General features: G+C 37.2%; 1 protein-coding gene across 11 annotated transcripts in view; it reads right to left on the bottom strand.

Moving 5' to 3' along the window:
* Window positions 1-20058, bottom strand: part of PICALM (phosphatidylinositol binding clathrin assembly protein) — a 100638-nt gene extending 80580 nt beyond the window's left edge. For all 11 annotated transcript variants that reach the window (XM_007078983.3, XM_007078987.3, XM_007078985.3 and 8 more), the window contains exon 1: window positions 19525-20058. In XM_007078983.3, coding sequence (XP_007079045.1) covers window positions 19525-19654 — 130 coding nt within the window. In that variant the 5' untranslated portion in view covers window positions 19655-20058. The remainder of the gene's footprint in view (window positions 1-19524) is intronic.
* Window positions 20059-20841: the final 783 nt, after the last annotated feature.

Raw genomic sequence — 20841 nt, 5'->3', positions numbered from 1 at the left:
TTTGAAAATCACAGTAACAATGCTCATGTGTCACCAGTTGCCTCTATGGAACTGACTACCATGATCAATTACATCTCCCAGAGAGTGGGGAAGTATGAAGGTATCCTATTCATTCTGTATCACAAATGTCTGCTCCACCCTTGCCAAACCACCCTTGCCAAACCAAAGTCTCATTGAACAGAAACCTTCTCTTGTTGATTCTACAAAGCCTCCAGTTTCATGTAGATTAAGTAGGGACTGGGAATCTCATTTATTTATTCACGCACTTCACCATTAAATCAAAGTGACCTTGTGTCAAAATTACACCAGCCTTTTACTACAGTTCATTAAATTCTGCATTTGTGGCAAGCAGGTATCAAAAGACCCTTCTAAACCATTAACAAATGAAGGCCTTTTCTAAAAAATCTTTTTTCAAACCCCTGTAAACAGTAATGACATATACAGCCAGAAAATAGTTAAGCACCAAATAATAAGCTATCTACACAGCTTTAAGTTTCAAAATAATGCTCTGTAAGTGAAAAATATGAGTTACTAATATTATAAATCTCCATAAAATGAAATAGAAGTATTTTTCCTAATAAGCCTTAAACCTAAGCCTTTAAGTTTCTACAAGAAGGAATAATCACTAGGAGTGTTTCAACAAAAAATATCTCCACCCTCACACGTTTCGTAACTATACAACTGTTCTTCTAAAATTCCATTATGGCCCATGTTTGCCTATTTCTCAGCATAAAAAACAATTCATCCTCTGACAAATCCCCTTCTTAAAAGGCATACCTTTTGAGATAAAAATTTGTTTTATAAGCTAGCAAAATCAAAATTGAAGATGTTACTTTTTTTAACATAAAAATTCCATATAAATTATGCCTCAATAATGCTGATTAAAGGAAAAAAAACTCCTACCAGTTTGAATCTAAAAGTTCAAGTTCGGGGGCACCTGGGTGGCTCAGTCAGTTGAGCATCTGACTTTGGCTCAGGTCATGATCTCACGGTTTGTGGTTTTGAGCCCTGTGTTGGGCTCTGTGCTGACAGCTCAGAGCCTGGAGCCTGCTTCAGATTCATGTGTCTCCCTCTCTCTTGCTCTCTGCCCCTCCCCCGCTCACACTCTGTCTCTGTCTCTCTCAAAAATAAATAAATGTAAAAGTCCAAGTTCAGCCATAAAGTGTTTGGTGATCTAAAAAGAATTTTTTTTTTTTTAAACTTTGTTCATTTAGAGAGACAGAGAAAGCACACCAATGAGAGTGGGGGAGGGGCAGAGAGAGAGACAGAGAGAGAGAATGCCTCCACTGACAGCATGGAGCCTGCTTGGGATTCTCTCCCTCTCTCTCTCTCTCTCTCTCTCTCTCTCCCTCTCTCTGCCCCTCCCCCACACGCTCGCAAGTGTGTGTGTGCGTGCTCTCTCTCAAAAATAAACATTAAAAAATAAGTTGACAAGATCACAACTTATTCTGCACACTGCACAGTTAATTATGGATTTATTTCCCCTAAATATAGGCTTTAAGTATTTCTCAATACAACACATTCCCATAAACAGACTTCTGCTGCTAGAAAATTTAGAAACAAAAAATTTAACACAACATATATTGTACATAACACAGTGGTTTTTTATTTAGTTCTTCTGCTCCTATGTACCAATGATAACAATACTAATAATAAAAGGCTAAGAATAGTCTCAGTCTCTTTCATACAAGTAGCTATCTATATTTAGGTAGATAGACAATATCACATATATTTTCAAAATCTATATTCCATCTGTAGACAGACATCTAAATAGTCCCTTAAATTTCTGAGATAATTTATCTTTCTCTTGGTTATGAAAAGGCAATATAAATCTTAAATGGTCTAAAGTAGCAAAGAAAAATTTAACCACCTTTCTCCCTTTCCTATAATATCAACCTTTCACCAATTTTCCTTTTGCTATGATGACAAAAGACCCTCAAATAAGCCTTCTTCTACCCAACTAAAAGGCTACCACTTTGAATACCACTGCTTTTCAAGTATGATCTCTTTCTAAACTTGACAAATATTGGAGAACATTAACTACCTTTTTGTTTCACTGCTATATTGGATACCTTCCAGAATGAATCAGATTGACAGATGGAAAAAAGGGGTGTCTATTTTTAGTTCTTTCTATTCTTTTAAAGTTCATTTCTTCCTATTAGAGCTCTTTTCTGACTTACATTCATTTGATAATCTATCCTAAGTACTATTCATTTCCAATCTCTGCTTCAAACAGTGATGATGAAGGTGCTCATCTCACTATCTCTAAAGCTCTGTTCTAGGCTCTCCCATTTCTTTACATGGTGCCATCCATTTCCATGTGCTAGGACTATACTGTAACAGGATGAAGTGACATCAGAATGAGCAAAGGATGTAGAATCAAATTCCAGATCATTATCATTATGACTTCAGGCAAGTTAATTAGCCACTCACTTTCAACTTCTCTGTATTAATAGGAATAAAATTGCCTTTCACAAAAGTATAGGAACATATTTAGAGTATTTAATAAGCTTTAAATATTACAAGTATTGTTAGTTTTACTTAGTATCATATTTTACTGATGAGTTTTCCCTCATCATTTTTCCAATACAGTATTGTGAAACCACTTCCAAATCAATGACTTCTGCACAACCTTCTTTAGAAGGTTTATAAAACTAAACTTCCTCAACTGGAAAATGTAACCATAGTTACATGCATACATGGCAAAATCTTTACACATGCAGATCTCTCTATGCTTTACAAAGTTTCTTCATGTCCTTAGTTTTCTATTACAATAGCCTTGTGATGATGCAAGGGATGCTCTGTTATCTCCATGGTAAAGATTTAAATACTTGCCTATCTAAGTAACACAATACAGTGGCTGTGTTGGAACTAGATTCTTTAAAACAGTAATCTTTCCACTAGAGGGATAAAGATACACACATATTTTCTCTCAATTCTCTCTCTTCAATCCAAGTAGTCTTGTCATCACCTTATCTTCTAAAATTCATACATCTCTCTTTTTATCTCTCATAAATCTAATTCCCAGTACAGACAGTAACCACTTCTTGTTTGGTACAGTATTTTCTGCTCATTGTCATCATCTTCATTCTGGCTTCATTCTTGTCAACTGAAGATGACAAGATATAAGGAAGGCATCATATCATTCAAACCAAGTTCACAAGGAACAGGTTTCAAGAGTTTGGGACATCTCCAACTCCAAGTGCCTCAGAAACTGTAAGCTTTAATTTACAAACAACCTTTAAAAAGCTGAGAATGTTATAAAACAAAGTCAATTCACCAGATTTCAGGTGAGGAGGCCTAACATGGTTTAACATGAAGAACACATAAAGCAGTTTTCCAGTCCTCTGGCCCAGAGATGTAATCATTACCAATTCTAAGAAATAGCAAAAGAGAAAAACTATGTTTAAATAAAAAAAAAAAAAAAAAAAAAAGCTACAGGTTAGTCACTAAGTTAAGAAAACATAACTCTGATGAAGAAGCTCAAAGAAAAAAGCAATTCTAGGTTAAGTCTACAAGCCCCCAAATAGGAAGCAGCTTAAAAGGTTTCCATCTCCTGTTAAGAAGAAATGCTTTTCGCCCTGCACAGCACCTTCCAGCAGTTTATCAAGGAATGTCTCAGCCTCTGAGCTGCTCTCTAAATAGCTTTCTAACTTAGCTGTCAGTTACAACTCTGTAACTAATTTTTAATTCAGTGTCTATGATTGATCTTTATTGCCACTCAGGTGTGTTGTGGGATGATTCTGGGATGTGCTAGAGAAATTACCTAAAAATAATGCCTTGGTCCACTCTAGGTCACCAATTCAAAGCAATATTTTCCAAGAATATGAACAAAAATAGGTAAGTGTTCATACTGTACCAAGTCTAAAAGTTTGTACTGGATACCTAACACAAATTCCAAACCTGGTAACTAATACACAAGTAAGTAGTTGTGAAATAAAGTTACAAAAGCTGATGTTGAGAAAAGAAAAAGGGGGGAATACTGCACGCTAAACCATAATTTCCCATCATTTAACAGCTGGTTTTACTTCTCAAAGTATAAATTGGCCTAAGGATGATGTGGTTACATCTTCCACATCTGAAAATACAAGACAAAGTGATCATATAAAGAACACACCAGATCTTTCCTCCAGTTTCATACCAAAAGATTAAATGCAGCTATCTTATAACCCTCATGAATATGCAGTTAAAAAAAAAAATTGCAGAGCAATATACTCAATTTTGTATTTACCAACAAATCTTCACATTGGCCTTATAAAATTGAAACCAGACCAATTCCCCCATGACAGCTCCCCTGAAATAAAGCTAATAACTGAAATTAGTGAAATTGGTTTTGTTTGCTACTCACCTAATATAAATGCTACAACTTTCCAAAATCCTGCCCGTCTTTCCAAAGATGCTATCTGCAGACAAACTTGGCAGTTAGAAAAGGTATCAGCAACTATTAAAACAAGTTTCCTAGATATAATTATGAATTGAATACAATTAAAGATTATTCTAAACTACACCAGTAAATTGCTTATTTAATTTCAAGTCACAAAAGGTTAAAAAAAAAAAAAAATGGCCAAAGAGAAAGCACCACACTGTATTTGAAAGTCAACTCAAAACTAACTACATATACAAGTAATGGAAGTGAAAAGGTTGAGACCAAAAATGAGGAAGCAGCTAGTCAGAAAAACCAATGCAACGTTGGCCTATTCTAGAATTTTAGTATTAATAAGTAGACATAGCCAACCCTCATCCACAATATGTATACAGTATACATATACGTCAGAAACAAAGTCCTTTCAACAAGCAAATAAATTAAGAATCTTTGAAACAATAATGCTTAGAAGAATCCAATGGTTCTAAAGTTAAGGAATAAAAATACAGTTTGAGAAATAATTCACAAACTCATCATGTAACCAAATAATTTTAAGATGGTGTTACTATATGTAAGAGCACATGGTGATGGATTAGTGATGCTCCATTATATACCCATAACTGATCTCCTATTATGATCAACAGCCACCAAATGCAAGATAATTACCCAGCGTAGATCATTCGGTCTACGGCAATAGTTAAGGCATCACCACCCTAACCTTTTTTAGGTATCAATTCATAATCCTGGAACAAACACTATGACCTGATCAAATGATCCAACTAGCTCAAGACCAAGACCAAACATATCTGGATATTTTCAATATAAAGATGAATTCTATCCAAGAAGTATTTCACATTTAAAAAACAAAAAACTGTTAACTAAATAGTACATTAGCTCAGGACACTAAGTCCATTATCTCCATGAAAGATTTATTTAACATTTACTAAGGTATTATTACACAATTACACTAGGCATTACATTCTGGGTACTAGGGATACCAGGATAAATAAAGCTGAGTCCCTGTTTTCAGGAGATAAACATGCACAGAGTTAAGAAAGAAAACGAAAAAACGGGCCTCTACAGAAGGACAGGGGAACAATTTGATTACAAATGCTACCCAAGCATGCCTCATTTGGCAGGGTGTAGTGGGAAATAGAAGTGTCCAGTCATCCTTCACCAAACCAGGACATCCAACCCAAGCATGCTTGCCCAAAGGGGCAAATCTGAAAAAGAGTTAAACATCCTGTAGTCAACCTGACTGACTGAAGTGAAAAAATGTGGAAAAGCAAGCACGAGACATAGATTGAAAGGCTAGTAGGCAGTCTCTTATTATCAAGTATCCTTTATATTATTCCCATTTTAAAGAACACTAGAAGAAAATTCTCATTTTTGTTGGCAATTTCCTCCTAAAACGAAGTCACAAAAAAACAGTGCTGCCCCTTCATCCCAATGACAGTAAGATATACAAGTTCAAACTGTTTTTCAAATAATGATGATATGATGGTAGGCGGGGCACTCCAATGGAGATTGAAGCAAAAGCTCATATAGAAACTGTCCATAGTCTTAGTTTTCAAAGCACTAAGCCAAGAACCCAAAAGCTAGAGGGACACAAATATATAACATCACAGAACAGCTGAGCAGGGAGACAATTTAGAAAATAAGAAAAGTAAGTAAGGGATTTCCCTAAGGTCAAATGGAGCTGGGGCAGACCCCCCCCACCTCCTCCCATATTTCGGTTCAGGGATTATTCCTTTTGAAGCACATTAATAATTTAAGAAGCAAAGGAAGTGCTGTTTCCAAATGTAATCTTATGTATTTATGAAATTATATTTCTCAAAGAAAGATTTTCTCCTAACAATATCCCATTCCCTAAAAGTCCTCTGTGAGCTAAGAAGTTCTTCAAATCGCCTGACTTCCATTCAAGGTTGTTCACTGAATTTTAATGGTAAAATTTATTCTCTATTTCCTTTTCCTAGTAGAGTCTCAATTTATGTAAGGATTGTGTTATGGTGCAAGACAGAAAGGATTCTTTAAATCTTACTAGCTATTATGCCTATAATGCAAGTTATGCCCTAATTAAATTGATTTGATCAGATTTTGTGAAACACCAAAGACTGAAAAGTCACCTTAAACTTTTATAAAATCTCTATGTCCAGATCAAAATTAGGTATATATCATTTCTGTTTGGAAGACTTTTTCATTAATTCTTGAGCAATCTATGGACTCAGAAATCCAGAAACCTTAGATACTGCCACTATTAATGCAGTCTGTAATAATTAAGGTAACATAAAAAGCATAAAGCAGCAAAATCCCATTTCCAACTTCAAGATCAGCCAAACTCCTTGTCTTCTGTATTTTAGCACTAGTGACAGAAAATAAAGATATAATACAATTTTGAAAATCAGCTCTACAGTAACCAGAAGCTACCTGGAGGTGAGATATATCTAAAGGTTTTATAATTAAAAACCATACTCCACAATCTAGCCTCAAATGCTCCAACTGTATTTCTCCTTACTCCCAAACCAATCTCTTTTCTGGCTCCACAGCACCCCATTCACCCTCTACAATTAGTTAAACAGACTCCTTTGTTCCCCAAACACACTTCCAGCCTTCCTACCTTCAAATGTTTGCTCATGTTGTTTTCCCCACCTCAAATACCTACTGTTCCTGACTACTTCTCATTTAGGGTCCAGTTCTCTCCCTTATCAAAAGCAGTATCTTTGTCTCCTATGATTTTCAACAACATTGATATGAATTTTATCTCACATTACCTGTTAATACAGCTATCTGTATATATCACCTTCCCTACTAGACTGAGGATGTGATCAGCAATTTCACTTTTGGATTTCTCAATAATCTCAAACACAGTAACTCAGATACACAGTAGACACTCACGATGCAATTGCTAATGAGCATATTAATTTCTACAAAACTAGCTAATAAAGTCTTGTTTGGTACAGATCCAGCTTCAGAAAACCTATGAATGACTGATAATTAATATATCATTTGCAGATAAACAGATGTTAGCAATTAAATCACATAAATCAAACATGCCTCCAAGAATCTTGTGACTAACTGGTTTATCAAACCTTTTCTATTCATAGTGGTCATCATCATATGATGATTGTGTTTAAGTTCATTCATAATTTGGAACTCAAAAAAATTCAAAAGCCATGAAGATTGGTGTACCTGATTTTATTTAGCAACCCAAACCACCACGTATAGCAATATTCAGAAGTCCAATTTCATATGCCAAAGTCATCTAACCCCCTGCACAAATGGCAACAGGATTGTACATTCCTTCCTTCCCTATCCCTTTCAATAACCCTACCACAAATTACCTAGGAAAAGGGAAGAACACTTCCCCAGTTCCATAGCACTGGCATCTAAAGCTAGGAGAGCAGCTAATAAGCAGGAAGAAAGGGAACTCTAAAAGGAGGATTTGGAGAAAAGGGCTACAGAAGACCAGATCTATCAAAGTAACTCCTGCCCCAATAAGACCTTTAATGGTTCCCTCTCCAGCCTCATCTCCCTCTTACTCTTATGAACACTTCACATTCCACCACAAAGAACTACTCAAAAATTTCCCCAAACACATCATAATGCTCTTTCTCACCTCTATTGTCACTGCACATGCTAAATTATTTAGACAAAACTTTGTCCATCTGGCAAATCACTATTCGTCCTTAAACCCCTTAGGCTCCTCTATGAAGCTGTCACTAACCTTCAAAATTAATTACTCCAGCCCCTACTTTGAAGCTTTATGTAAAAAGTATTATGCAATTATCTCAATGTATTACAATTATTTGTTTACACATTTTCACCATTAGATCTCGTGTTCCTTTTAAAGTAAGGATGATCAAGTGTCATCTTTACATTCTTTTCTAGATCTTGATCACTTTCCCTCAGTACCCCACTTACTGCTTCAGACTAGGGTTTCTGTTGGTACTGCTTGCTACATGTTAAACAGAACTCCATCTCAGGACTTTTGCCCCATATTCTTGCTCTTACAGCAAGCAAAAGATTTTAATGGTTCCCTAAGGAATTTTAATCCAATAACACAAAATTTTTAAAAAATTATATATATTTGCTCTTACAATTTTTTGTTCTCAGATCTTCTCCCAGAAAAAAAGTCACACAAAATGATTAACTCTTGAATCATTAAGTTCACAAATAAATTAAGATTTACCTACATGTCACTTTCAAAAGAAAACTAATTTGGATTTTCACAGGCAATTCACCAGAGTCCTAAAACCAGCAGAGAAAGGGCATAACGGAAGTGGGTAGTAGGAAGAAACCAATCAAGGTCAATGTTTGACTCATTCAATATAGCCTACTAAAGTCATATGCTTCATTTCTGGGTATCTTTATTTGCACTTTAAATGTTTTGCCAATGTTTTATAACAAAGCACACAATGCTTATTTCGCAAACAAGGCCTTACAGCATTCTGCTATAAGATGCGGATTATCATGGATAACACAGACTGTAAAATAAAGGACTGCCTTGGAATTTACTTTTAACAACCAAAGAAAAGGAAATAATGATGATGATGATGATGATGATGATGATGATGATAGGAAGAAAAGGAAAGCAGAAGTAGTAAACCCAAGATATGACAAGTTTAAACCCATCTGTTTGAAGTTAAATATACCAATAATAGGTAGGTCCTGAAGTGAATAATACTTTGTTAAACTGCTCTAATTTTACATCTAATTCTGGAAACTTATTTCCCAACTTCCATAATTTCTCACATTTTCAACCAATAATTTACTTGATCACAGAAATGGAAGAAGTTGCAACAACCACTACTCAAAGACAACTTCTACAGCAACTATCCTCTTTATTAAAAAAAAAAAAAAAATGCTGTTTGAATACACATCAGAAACCCTTAATGACAATTTCATTCCTTCTTTATTCACTCGGCATCTTTTTACTGCATATTTGTTACATGCTGTTTGTAACACAATAAAGACTACACAAGGGCTCTTCATTTAAGAAATTATAATTATAGAAGCTATAAAGAATTACTACATAGTGCAATTATCTCAATGTATTACAATTATTTGTTTACACATTTTCACCATTAGATCTCGTGTTCCTTTTAAAGTACTCCACTACATAGTGTTTATGGAGAAGTACAAGATACTATGGCAATATACACACTACTCTGTGTGGACAAAAGTAACCACCTATCGATACTCAGACAACTAAGTATTATCTCTTCACACATTTAAAAGACTACATTGGGGGTGCCTGGATAGCTCAGTCAGTTAAGTGTCAGACTCTTGATCTCTGCTCAGCTCACGAACTCACAATTCATGAGTTCCAGCCCCACATGGGGCTTTGCGCTGACAGTGCAGAGCCTGCCTGGGATTCTCTCTCCTTTTCTCTCTGCCCACCCCCTCAAAATAAATAAACTTTAAAAAAAATAAAAGACTACACTGGGACCCTAAAAAAAAAAAAAAAAAAAAATGTGCATTGGATTAGAGTAAGCAGTCCATCCAGTTGAAAGGATGTTTGGTTCAAATATTTCTATTTATCAGTCAACAAACTATGTAACTCAGTACTAGAAACTGCCATCAAGGAGATCTTTTTTCTCCCTCACAAATCTCTATATTTATATTATACAGGAGCACAGTAGAGTTATATCCCATGACAACTTCAGAAGAAGGGAAAAAAATACCCTTAATTTTCCTTACTACCACCTTGCCACCTCACACTACATACAAAAATTAAAATCTGATCAAACCTAAAAGAGTGAGCTAAAAACTATAAAGCTCTTAAGTAGTAGGTTAGGCATAAATCTGAATAACTCTGGATTAGCCAATGGTTTCTTAGCTATTATATCAAAAGCACAATCAAAGAAAAAAATTGCAACTTCAAAATTAAAAATATTTCTGCATCACATCAAAGGACACTATCAAGAACAGCGGAAAGACAAGCCATAGGATGGGGAAAAAAATATTTGCAAATCATATGAGGATCAAGCATCAGGAAAATGTAAAGAACTCATCTAGTACTGAAATATATTAAGGATCAAATTTAAAAATGGGCAAAGGATCTGAATGGACATTTTTTTCAAAGACATACAAAGGTCAATAAGCACATGAAAGATGTTCGACATCATCATCATTAGAGAAATGTAAACCAAATCACAAGATACCATTCATACATTGCTGCTGGGAATGTAAAATGGTGCAGCAGCCGTGGAGAAGACTAGTCGTGTCTCAAAAAGTTAAAAAAAGTACCACATGACCAGCAATTCTTCTCCTAGGGATATACCCGAGAGAACTACTATGAACATTCCTGTACAAAGTATGTTCATAGCAGTATTCTTCTTAGTGGGTTTCAAGAGGGAACTGACCCAAATGTCCATCAATGGATATGCCGCATTTTGTGGCACAAGGGAATATTATTAAGTTATGGATAGAATGAAGCACTCTTATATGCTACAACATAAATAAACCATGAAAACATTAAGCTAAGTAAAAGATGTCAGACACAAAAGGCCACGTTATGTGTGATTCCATTTACATGAAATGTCCAGAATAGGAAAATCCATAGACAGAAAGTAGCTTAATGATTGCCAGAGAATGAAGGAGGGGAAACTGAAAGTGATATGCTAACAGATATATGACTTCTTTTGGGGGTGACAGAAAACATTCTGGAATTAGACAGTGGTGATGGTTACACACAACATTGTAAATATACAAAAAACACACTGAATTGTATACTTTAAAATGGTGAATTTTATGTTGTGTGAATTACCTCTCAATTTCAAAATTGAAGAACTCACCTTGCCTCATAATCTCCTTTTTCACGTTAGATTTGGATTAAATAATATTCCTAATTATTCCATACCCTGCATGAATCAAATTTCTGCAAAGTGTTTCAAGTACATCAAAAATCCTGCCAATCCTGTGTGAGCGGTGTGATGGGGGGAAAACCATCCTTCTACTTAGTTTTTGGTATATACTTGAATTTGAAGATTTTCAAACATTAGATGTATTTAAAATATGGTACATTCGTATTAAGCATCCACAAGACAACTGGCTATATCACAGCATGTAACATTTCTAATATCGCACACACACACACCTCTTATAAAGAGCTTATAGTCACATGAAGAGGTATATAATCAGTAGACACATGTACACTAAGTAAAAATATGAAATCACTTCTAAAGTATACCTGCAATCTTTAGTGAGAGAAAACATTTCTAAAGCAATGCTGCTTCAACCACTACTTGGAAGAAGTGTCCCTAGAGTAAAATTAGAGCCCCTAGAATGCTTTCAGGTAGTAAGTTTATGACTACAAATATCAGTACCATTTTGAAAATTACTGCTGGAATTCCAAATGTTCAGAGAAAACTTTCAGTAATCCCCATTAGTTCCTAGAATCAACTTATGGCCTAGATTCAGTGGTCCTACTATCATGACCATCACTACTACTCTCCAATGCTTGCCTTATATCTCATAAAGCTTCATTCTAAAACAGTCATTTCTTTTCCTTTGCATTTTGACATTAAGTGTACTTTATCCTTCCTTACATCTAAAATAAGCTTGCCATACAGTTAGTACTCTGGTGACTCCCTGCACAGAGACTACAATGTGATCAGCACCTCCTGGAATTGTGTAAGGAAACAACTCTATTGACAAACATTTCACATTTATTTCTGGTTCCCTGTTTAATTCTTAAAATTAATTTCTACTTTCAAGAACATATCCTCAAAAATATGCCTCAGTATAGTTTTCAAACTGAGCAACTGCAAACTCCAATTTTTTTGGCTATGAAAATATTTTAAAAACATCACCCACTATTTTAACAAAACTAACCCTCTTAATGCCTCATAGGTTCCATGAAACAGAGAGCAATTTTGTTATGTTTTTTTATTGATGCTACCAAATGACTTCTACATTTAATTTTGAAACCGGCTAATTACCATTCATTGCAACTAAGAAAATCACCATAAAATTATTAAATGTTTACTGGAATAGATCTCTATAGTGACTGTGTCCCTAAGTTGTTCATGGAATAGTCTGAGCTGGGAAGGCAGATTATGTGTAATCATCTGAAATTTACTGAGCACCCACAGGGTCACTGATTAGGTACTTTGAGAAGAGATCTAAAACAATACAGAAAAGTATAATTCCTGTTCCACAAACACATGTGAACCCAAAATATATATAAAAGCATGATACTAACCACAGTTTAACAAGGTATTATTCAATAACGTCTTTAGTAAAGAGGCTACTTTAACTGTGAGTGTTAAGGAAAGCAAGTTAGTTTTGAGAAGATTTAAAAGGAAGAAGGTATCTGTTTTGACAAAGAAGATGTTTTACGTCCAAAGAATGGTATGTCCAAAGAATAACTGCTAATAGTTTGGGAGTTAGAACTTTTGGCATAATTGGTGACTAACGTGCTTGGCTGAGGGGCGCATAGGTGGCTCAGTCGGATAAGTGTCCAACGTCAGCTCAGGTCATGATCTCAGAGTCTGTGGGTTCAAGCCTGTCGTCGGGCTCTGTGCTGACAGCTCAGAGCCTGGAGCCTGCTTCGGATTCTGTGGCTCCTGCTCTCTCTCTGTCCCTCTCCTGCTTGCACACACTCTCTCAAAAATAAACAAACATCAAAAAAATTAAAAAAAATAATAATAAAGTGCTTGGCTGAAAGGGATAGCTTAGATGTAAAAAACAATGAGGAAAAAATGGACCAGGAGTCCCAATTAATGATGAACTTTATTAAGGCCTTTCAGGAAAAGAATTAGGTATTATTACTGTTAGATTCTTTTTGCCCCCAGCAGTCTCCTTTCCAAGTCACATTTCACTTTCCTTCCAATCTACTTAACAGTATGACCTAAAGGATTATGCCACGTCTCTTCTCAAAGTCCTCCAAATGATGGGTCACTGTTACCTACCAAATTATTCAGAGTTTAAAGGACCTCATATATCTACTTTCTGAGTAGCCTTTTTTCCCCTCTAATATACCTTCTTCTTTAGGGTTACATTTTCTAATCTCAGGACCTTTACAATCTTAAAAACTGAGGACAGACCTCAATGAGATTTTGTCTATGTGGGTTTTCTCAATTGATATTTACTGTATTAAGAATTAAAATTAAGAATTTTTAAAATATTCTTTTTAAAATAATAAATCTCATCCAATGCTAACAGCTTTCATGAAAAATAGCTATATTTTCCAAAACCAAAATTTACAACATTGGTATTGTTTTACCTTTTTGCAAAACTTTTTACTATCTGGTTTAATAGAAAGTTGTTGGACTGTCGTATCTGCTACTACATTCAATCTGCTGCACTATCATGCATCACATAGACCCTGGAAAACTCTATTGTACACTCATGAAAGTACAAAAATTAAAAAGACAAATAATGTCCTAATATATGAACATAGTTTTGACCTCACAAATAAGCTGAAAGGGTCTTGGAAACTCCCAGAAGTGCCCGGAATACACTTTAAGAGCCACTGCCATGAATAAATGAATATTGTTTATTCATTCCCTGGAACAGTAAAGCATTATGTAAAAAGTCACACTGACATGAAAACACAAACCTGATGCTAGACTACCTGGGTGCAAATCCCAGTTTTCCTCTTCCTGGCTGTGACCTTGAGCAAATTACTGAACTTCTCAGTGCCTTCGTTTCTTCTTCAGTAAAATGGGGATAATAATAAAACCTCTCTCACAAAGTTGTTAAAAGGAATAAAGTTAATAAACGTAAAGTGTTTAGTGCAGTGAGTGCCCAGCACAAAATAAAGACAAATAAGTATTAAATATAAATTGAATCAATGCATACAGAATATGATTTGCTGTACTGCCACTACATTCTAGTATAACTTGAAAAATTCTTAATACTATACTTCTGATAACCTGGCAAATTACTAGTCTGGACATAAATTTTAATACTAAGGTCTAGGTTCATCAGCATTCCCTTATAAAGGAGTATCGTTAGTAAAATCTGACTACCCGGAAACGTTTCTCCATTAAAAGAGCCATACACACAATGAACATACAAAATTCTAAAAGGTCAAACCCAAAAATTGCAATTCTCTAGAGAAATGTATAAAGCAGTTTAACGGGGAACATACTGAGACAGAACACAAAGTAACGGAAATGCCACTTCAGCCACTAAAAGAACAGGAAGAGCAAATACTAAGGCTGTATGTACTTTGAAAATCTAACCCTATTTCTTCTTGGTAAGACTCTAGCCTCTTGCCAAGAAGCCTTTAAGTTTATTTTTCTTACTTCTTTGATTTCTAAAAGGGAAATCACGAACACAAGCATTTTGGATATAAAGAAAATACTTGTCTATGCATCATGGTAAACTTTTACATTAAATATTCTAAATCACAGGGTCAAAATAATTTTATTTAAATTAAAGCAATTCTAGTAATTAATTAAAATAGATTACTTTAACTATTAATGTACTTTTAAAATAGCTAATTAAATATTTCATATAAATCTTCACAAATCAAATGAGGAAAAAGAAAGCCTAGTCACCTCTTACCAAGTTTTACTTCTCACCTGCCGCTCTAAATTAAACTCAAAAACACCTTTAAAAACTATTCAAATTGATAAAAAAAAAAACACAGTAAACATAAAAAACCTTGTTATAAGGATAAAAAATACATGCCTAGAGTCTAATATTAGGTATTTTTAAAAATAACAAGTCCACTAGTGCAGCCTAATTACTTTTCAAAGGTATTTGAGAATAAATTTGCTAATTATGCATAAGGCAGCTAGCAAAATGGTTATATACCAAATTCTCTTCTGAGTTTCCCTTTTAAAACATATACAATTTAGAAACATAACTACGTGTAACAAGGAGGGAAAATTACATCTGTGTAGTTCTACTACATAATCTCAGGCCATGTGACATATTTGACTCCATTACCATTTTCTTTTTTCAGAAGTATTAAAGACTAAATAGTAAGGAACAGAATAGGTCAAATAATGAAAAGTGAAAATATAAATCATATGATTAGTTCTTAAGGGAAAGAATAGTAAGCCCATAGGTCAACTACAAAATAACTACCTCTTTAAAACAAGATCCATCCTCAGTTACTTTATTTCTAAACAAGACACATCGTGGGGCAGATTACCCACTTAGTATCTTCCTCACATGCATCTTCTTGTAAATCAGATCCCAGTTACCAGGTACCTTCTTAACAATATGCAAACTAAGCACCCAATCCATGCCATTAATCAAGACACTGAAAATCAATACATTTGCTTAAAAAGGTAATTATTTCAGGTACTTTTTGATATTTTACATACATTTTCAATAGTTATACAAACCACTAATCCAAATACAAATTCCACCTTCTACATATTCAATACATTCACAAATTCTTCCTCTTAAAATTGTTTCCACAACTAAATTTAGGCAGGATATGGATCCAGCCCACAACACACAAATACCCACACTATATCTACTATAGAGATATGCTTATAATGGATGCTTAATAAGAACAAGACCTCAATTTGTTGTCAAGAATGTAAGGCAGAGATGCCTGGGTGGCTTGGTGGGTTAAGCGTCTGACTCTTGGTTTCGGCTCAGGTCATGATCTCACAGTTCAGTTTGTGGGATCAAGCGCCATGTTGGGCTCTGTGCTGACAGCATGGAGCCTGCATGGGATTCTCTCTTTCCTTCTCTCTCTCTCTCTGCCCCTCCCCTTCTCTCTCAAAATAAATAAAACAAACAAACAAAAAGAATCTAAGGCAGATGATAGTTGGAATGAAGTGTCCCTGGAAATTTTAACTGGGAAAAAATATGGATGAAAAAGTGAAGCCATTATAGCCATTAACATAAATATTATGTTTCAATGCAACATGTTGCAATGTAAATGCCCAAAGACAATAAATTAAACAAGTATAGAAAAAAGAAAATTAAGTATTCACATCAAAAAACAAAGGCCAACGGTTGTGAAGTTAGATAAGAATGTTTTTTAAATTAAGAATTTATAAATTTAAATATTGTGTTTTATTTACACTTCAATCATTATGGATGTTTTAATGGAGGTAGAAACTACTTTCTAAGCATGTGGCTTGCCTCTCCCATAGCCATGAAAGAGGATTAAATTAGATAATGGTTAATAAGTGCCTGGCAAATTGGAACACCTTCCAATTTAAGGTTTGCTATTCTTGTGCCTTGATTATGACCATTAGAGGCCGGAAACTAAATGCAAATCATGTTTATTTTTACATATTATTTCAAGCTGGACAACTCTTCACACTAAGGACCCTAGTTAATACCATTATCTACAGCCACCTATAAGCAAAGCAAAAGATCTTTCTTAAACAAGTATATAATGTAGTATGAATTAAGCTGTAATTCGTAGATTATAATAATTACTTCCTAATATGGAAAGACCCTGGAGAAGTACACAGAAACCACCTCCACAGTCTAAAGGCCTATAGGAAAAAAACAGTCCTAAGCATATTTTTGTTAAATACTAATATTTAAAAGATGAAATTGCTTTCACTGAGTTGGACTAAGTAGGCAATAGTCATTCAAGATATTAAAAGGTGCAACAGAACTAAGCACTCACTAGAAAGAAAAATTCCTAGAAGAGGAAAAATTATCTCTACATTAAAGCCTGAAGTTCATGGTGTCAAGCCACAGAAATGTCTGTGAAAGCCTTTTTAATATTCTGGAAACATGTTAAAGTGTGTGGAGAAGGAAGGTGTTTAGAAAAACCATTCACTGGCCAAACTTTACTTAATATAAATCTATGTCATTGCTGAAAACTGGCTACAAGCGCATTTAAAACAATATAGGGAAAATAGTATTTCAAAAGCCCGCAGAACAGAACTAGAGTATAAGTTCTAGAGTATACTAGAGTATAAGTATAAATAAGTGGCTCCTTATTTATGTGGATTAAAAAAAAAAAAAAAATCACACAATACCACATATATTCAAGTTCTAAAGTGGGAGCTTATTATAAACACAGCAGTAGTAGAGAACTACAAATGAGAGTTTATCCTCCAAACCTAATCCCAGTTAGCATCTGCAGTAGCTACCACAAGAGAAAAAGAACAGCACTAATAAAACCACAAACAAGTATCACCCTCCTAACCCCATTTAGCCTATTTTCTGCCCTTCTTGGTAACATGTTAAAATAACTACTCCTACATTTGAAATAGGCAAAGCTATACATCTTTTTGTTATAATTTATCATTTTGAAGAGAGGAAAGAGAAAAATAGTTCATACAGTAACAAGTAGTTTCTTCACCTACCCATCACCAAAAAGAAAAATAAAAAACAATTAACAAGAATTAACACAATGTTAGGACAAACCATTAAGACTGGGACAGCAAGCCAATTAGTCACTTGAAGGGAAGTAAACAGCAAAACTGTCCACTCCAAATATCAGATAATCAAAAAAATCGCGTAAGGGTCCACTATACATTTTAAACAACTTTCCATTTATAAGTGTCACCATTTAAATATATTCTGCATTTTCTAAACAGGCAAGGACTGATGTTAAAAAGCAGCCTGCTCAATCAGCACATTAAAGAACCAAGCAGTATTTTTTTTTCTTTTACTTTTCCACAGTGAAGGAACAAGTCACAATGAATAATGGGTCTGTAGAAATAACTTGTTCTAATAGCGCTTCATGAGCAAAGTATCTTGGAAGAATTCACATTTTGTACATTTCTTTTTAAAAATTGCAGACCTTACGGCCAAAGTCCAAATGAGAAATCCAAACAGGACTCCTGTCAGTGAATTCCCTTTCAGGACATGCTCACTCTTGCTTCAAACAGTAAAGCAAAGTAACTTTCATGTAGAATAAAAGCCAGTCAGGCTAATGTGTCCAGTTACCATTTTAAAAAGGAACTTATTACTGTGCCTATTTCCGTGTATTTTCCTGAAAAGTTTTCGGTCACTCCATTGAGTCAAAGCTTGAGTAATCCACTGAGCTATCTGTACCTCGAGGTAAAGGAAAGAAAAATGAGGTATTATACGTGACTTCCAGGTTTGTAAAAAGTTGGGAGGAGTTAGCTCTGGTAATTGTGTGTAAGTTAGTGAATGGAGTAATATTATGCCGTATAAGAGAAGCTAGTCTCCCCACATAACCAGAATAAATTAAAAGTAAATTGAAACTCAAGTATTATCAATCACCTTTTTAGCATTTTTAAAGACATGTATGTAAATTGTAGTTTTAGTTATTAATCTATGTTTTACTCCAATAATGTACACTTTACACTCAACCTTCTAAATTCAAATCGCCAGGGTTAACAGCTCCAGGAAATGATACCAGTATCACCCAATCCTTTTCCAAATCCCCATTAGAGAAACACGGAGGATGGGGGCCTGACATTCACAACTTATCCAAGAAGCATGAAAATAGAATGATTAAATTCCACCAAAGGCAATTAAAAACCCCAACTTCCCACAGAGCGTTCCCTACACCAAACGGAATCCCTTTATTTTCACTCTCACGAAGAAAGTAATTTGGGATAAAAGTCGGGTATTGAGTATGATATATCTAATATAAAATGAGACGAAGGAACCTAACTGAAGCTACAGAAGCAAAGAAACGTAACCAAAACGGGAGAGGAAAGCTGGAAGAGAAACCCGAGAAGGAAAGGGACAGAAGAACCTAGTGGAGCAAAGGAAGTGGAAATCACTTCAACGGAGGTAGCCTTCAGGATTGCAGAGAAATAGGGATGTAGGTCCACGGAACCGGGCGTTTACGGAACTCCAAGGCTAATGGGGAAACAATGGGGCGGTGAGACCGGGAGCAAGCGGAGAGACGCTCAGGAGAGGGCGACTAGGCAGCACGGGACGGGGGGGATGAAAGAGCAGAAGGCTGCAGTAGACACAGGCGGCAGGGAGGTAAGAAGCTAGGTGGAGAGGCAAGTTGGTCGGGTGTTGGTCAGCTATCGTGGCGCACCGGGTTGGAAGCGAGGGTCCCCTAGGAACCCGGGATGGGGGTGGGGGGGAGTGGCTTATCAGGGATTTTTAGACAGGGAACGGAAGCCGTGAAGGCAGGTGTGATGGAAGCGAAAACACACCTCGGACCAGCACAGGACCCGACGTGCCAGACAAAACGCAAGGGAAGGAAAAGACGGCTGACGGGGGTAAGAAAAGAGAAGAGAAGAACGCCAGTCGCGGGGACATGGGCCGCGGTCGGCTTCACTCACAGTCCAGGTGCTTTTTCTTGGGCCCCATGATCTCGTGGGTCGTGGCCTTGCATACTGTCTTGGATACGGCGGAGCCGGTGACACTGTGCTGGGCGGCGGTGATTCGGTCCGTCAAGCTCTGGCCGGACATCTCTGCGGCTCCTCCGCCACCCTTCCCGCTCGGCAGCCGGCGGGGACTGGGACCCCCAAGCGCCGGAGGACCCCCACCCCCCACCGCACCCCCTACCCCCACCGGCTCCTTCTCCGCCTGCCGGCCTGGGGCGGGGCTGAGGGCCGCGCGCTGCCACCTAGCCCGGAAAGAACCGGCTCGTGTCACCCGCGGGGTCAGGCACAGTGTCGGGCACTCCCCTGCCCCCGCCTCAGCTCAGCCCACCCCTTCCCTGGTCAGCTGGAGCCGGGCTGGGCAAGAGGGACAGGCAGCTGCAGGAAAATGGCGGCGCCAGGCTCCTCCTCGGAGCTTTCCGGGCTGTCCCGGGTCACGTGACTTGGGCGCCGCCCCTCCTTCTTCTTCTCCCGCCCCTTTTCCCTTCCCTTTCCTTTTCGACGCCCGCCCTCCCCTCGCTCCGCGAGGGAAGAGCGGGGCGGCGCCCGCGCGTTACGTGATGGAACCCGCCCGGCGGGCGCAACAGGAGGCCCGCCTGGGGGCAGTGCGCTGCCGGCCGCGTCACGTGACGCTTCTTGCCAACAGGTCGCCAGAGGCGGGACGCTGGGGTCACAGAGGGTAGGTGGGGCGGGGGAAGGGCGGGAAAGGGATCGCAAGTCTGGCGCTCCGGGGCGCGCCAGGGAGTGGCATCCGCCTCTCCCCTCTCCCACCCCAAGGGTCTCTTGGTGCCTGTGGTTGAAACCAACATCTTGACAAAGAGGAGGTGCGGCTGCCTTCACCGCTCTGCGTGGGGAAGGGGCTGTCAAGACTCCCGCTGCCCGGACTTTACTAGCTGAGTCAGAATTGAGTTGAGGAACTACCCCAAAGCCGTCCTCCTGGTTTTAAGCAAAAGGAAAACGCTTCAGTTGGCCCATTTTCGGAGCCTGCAGGCAGGCCTCTCCCTACTGTGGAACTGTTGAAGCTCTCCCTTCTTACTTACCCTAGAAGGGTTGGGATTTTTTTCTCATTTTCTTGAAAGGCTTGCAAATGTCACCTGTTTTTGTTTATCTCTCTCCTGTTAAAAGTCAGACGCGTTGCTGCCGGACTAAATTTAGATACTAACCAGCCCGTGTTCTTTTCGTAGGGTGTCAAATAGGACAGGAAACACATAGCTTCACTGGAATTTGAAAAGGGAAGTAGTAGGATGATGTCAACAGAGATTAGCTTGACCCTAC

This window comes from Panthera tigris, chromosome D1 (assembly GCF_018350195.1).
Source record: "Panthera tigris isolate Pti1 chromosome D1, P.tigris_Pti1_mat1.1, whole genome shotgun sequence".
NCBI classification, from domain to species: Eukaryota; Metazoa; Chordata; class Mammalia; order Carnivora; family Felidae; genus Panthera; species Panthera tigris.
The sequence above is the reverse complement of the archived record's forward strand: the minus strand, read 5'-3'. Positions and strand labels throughout refer to the sequence as shown.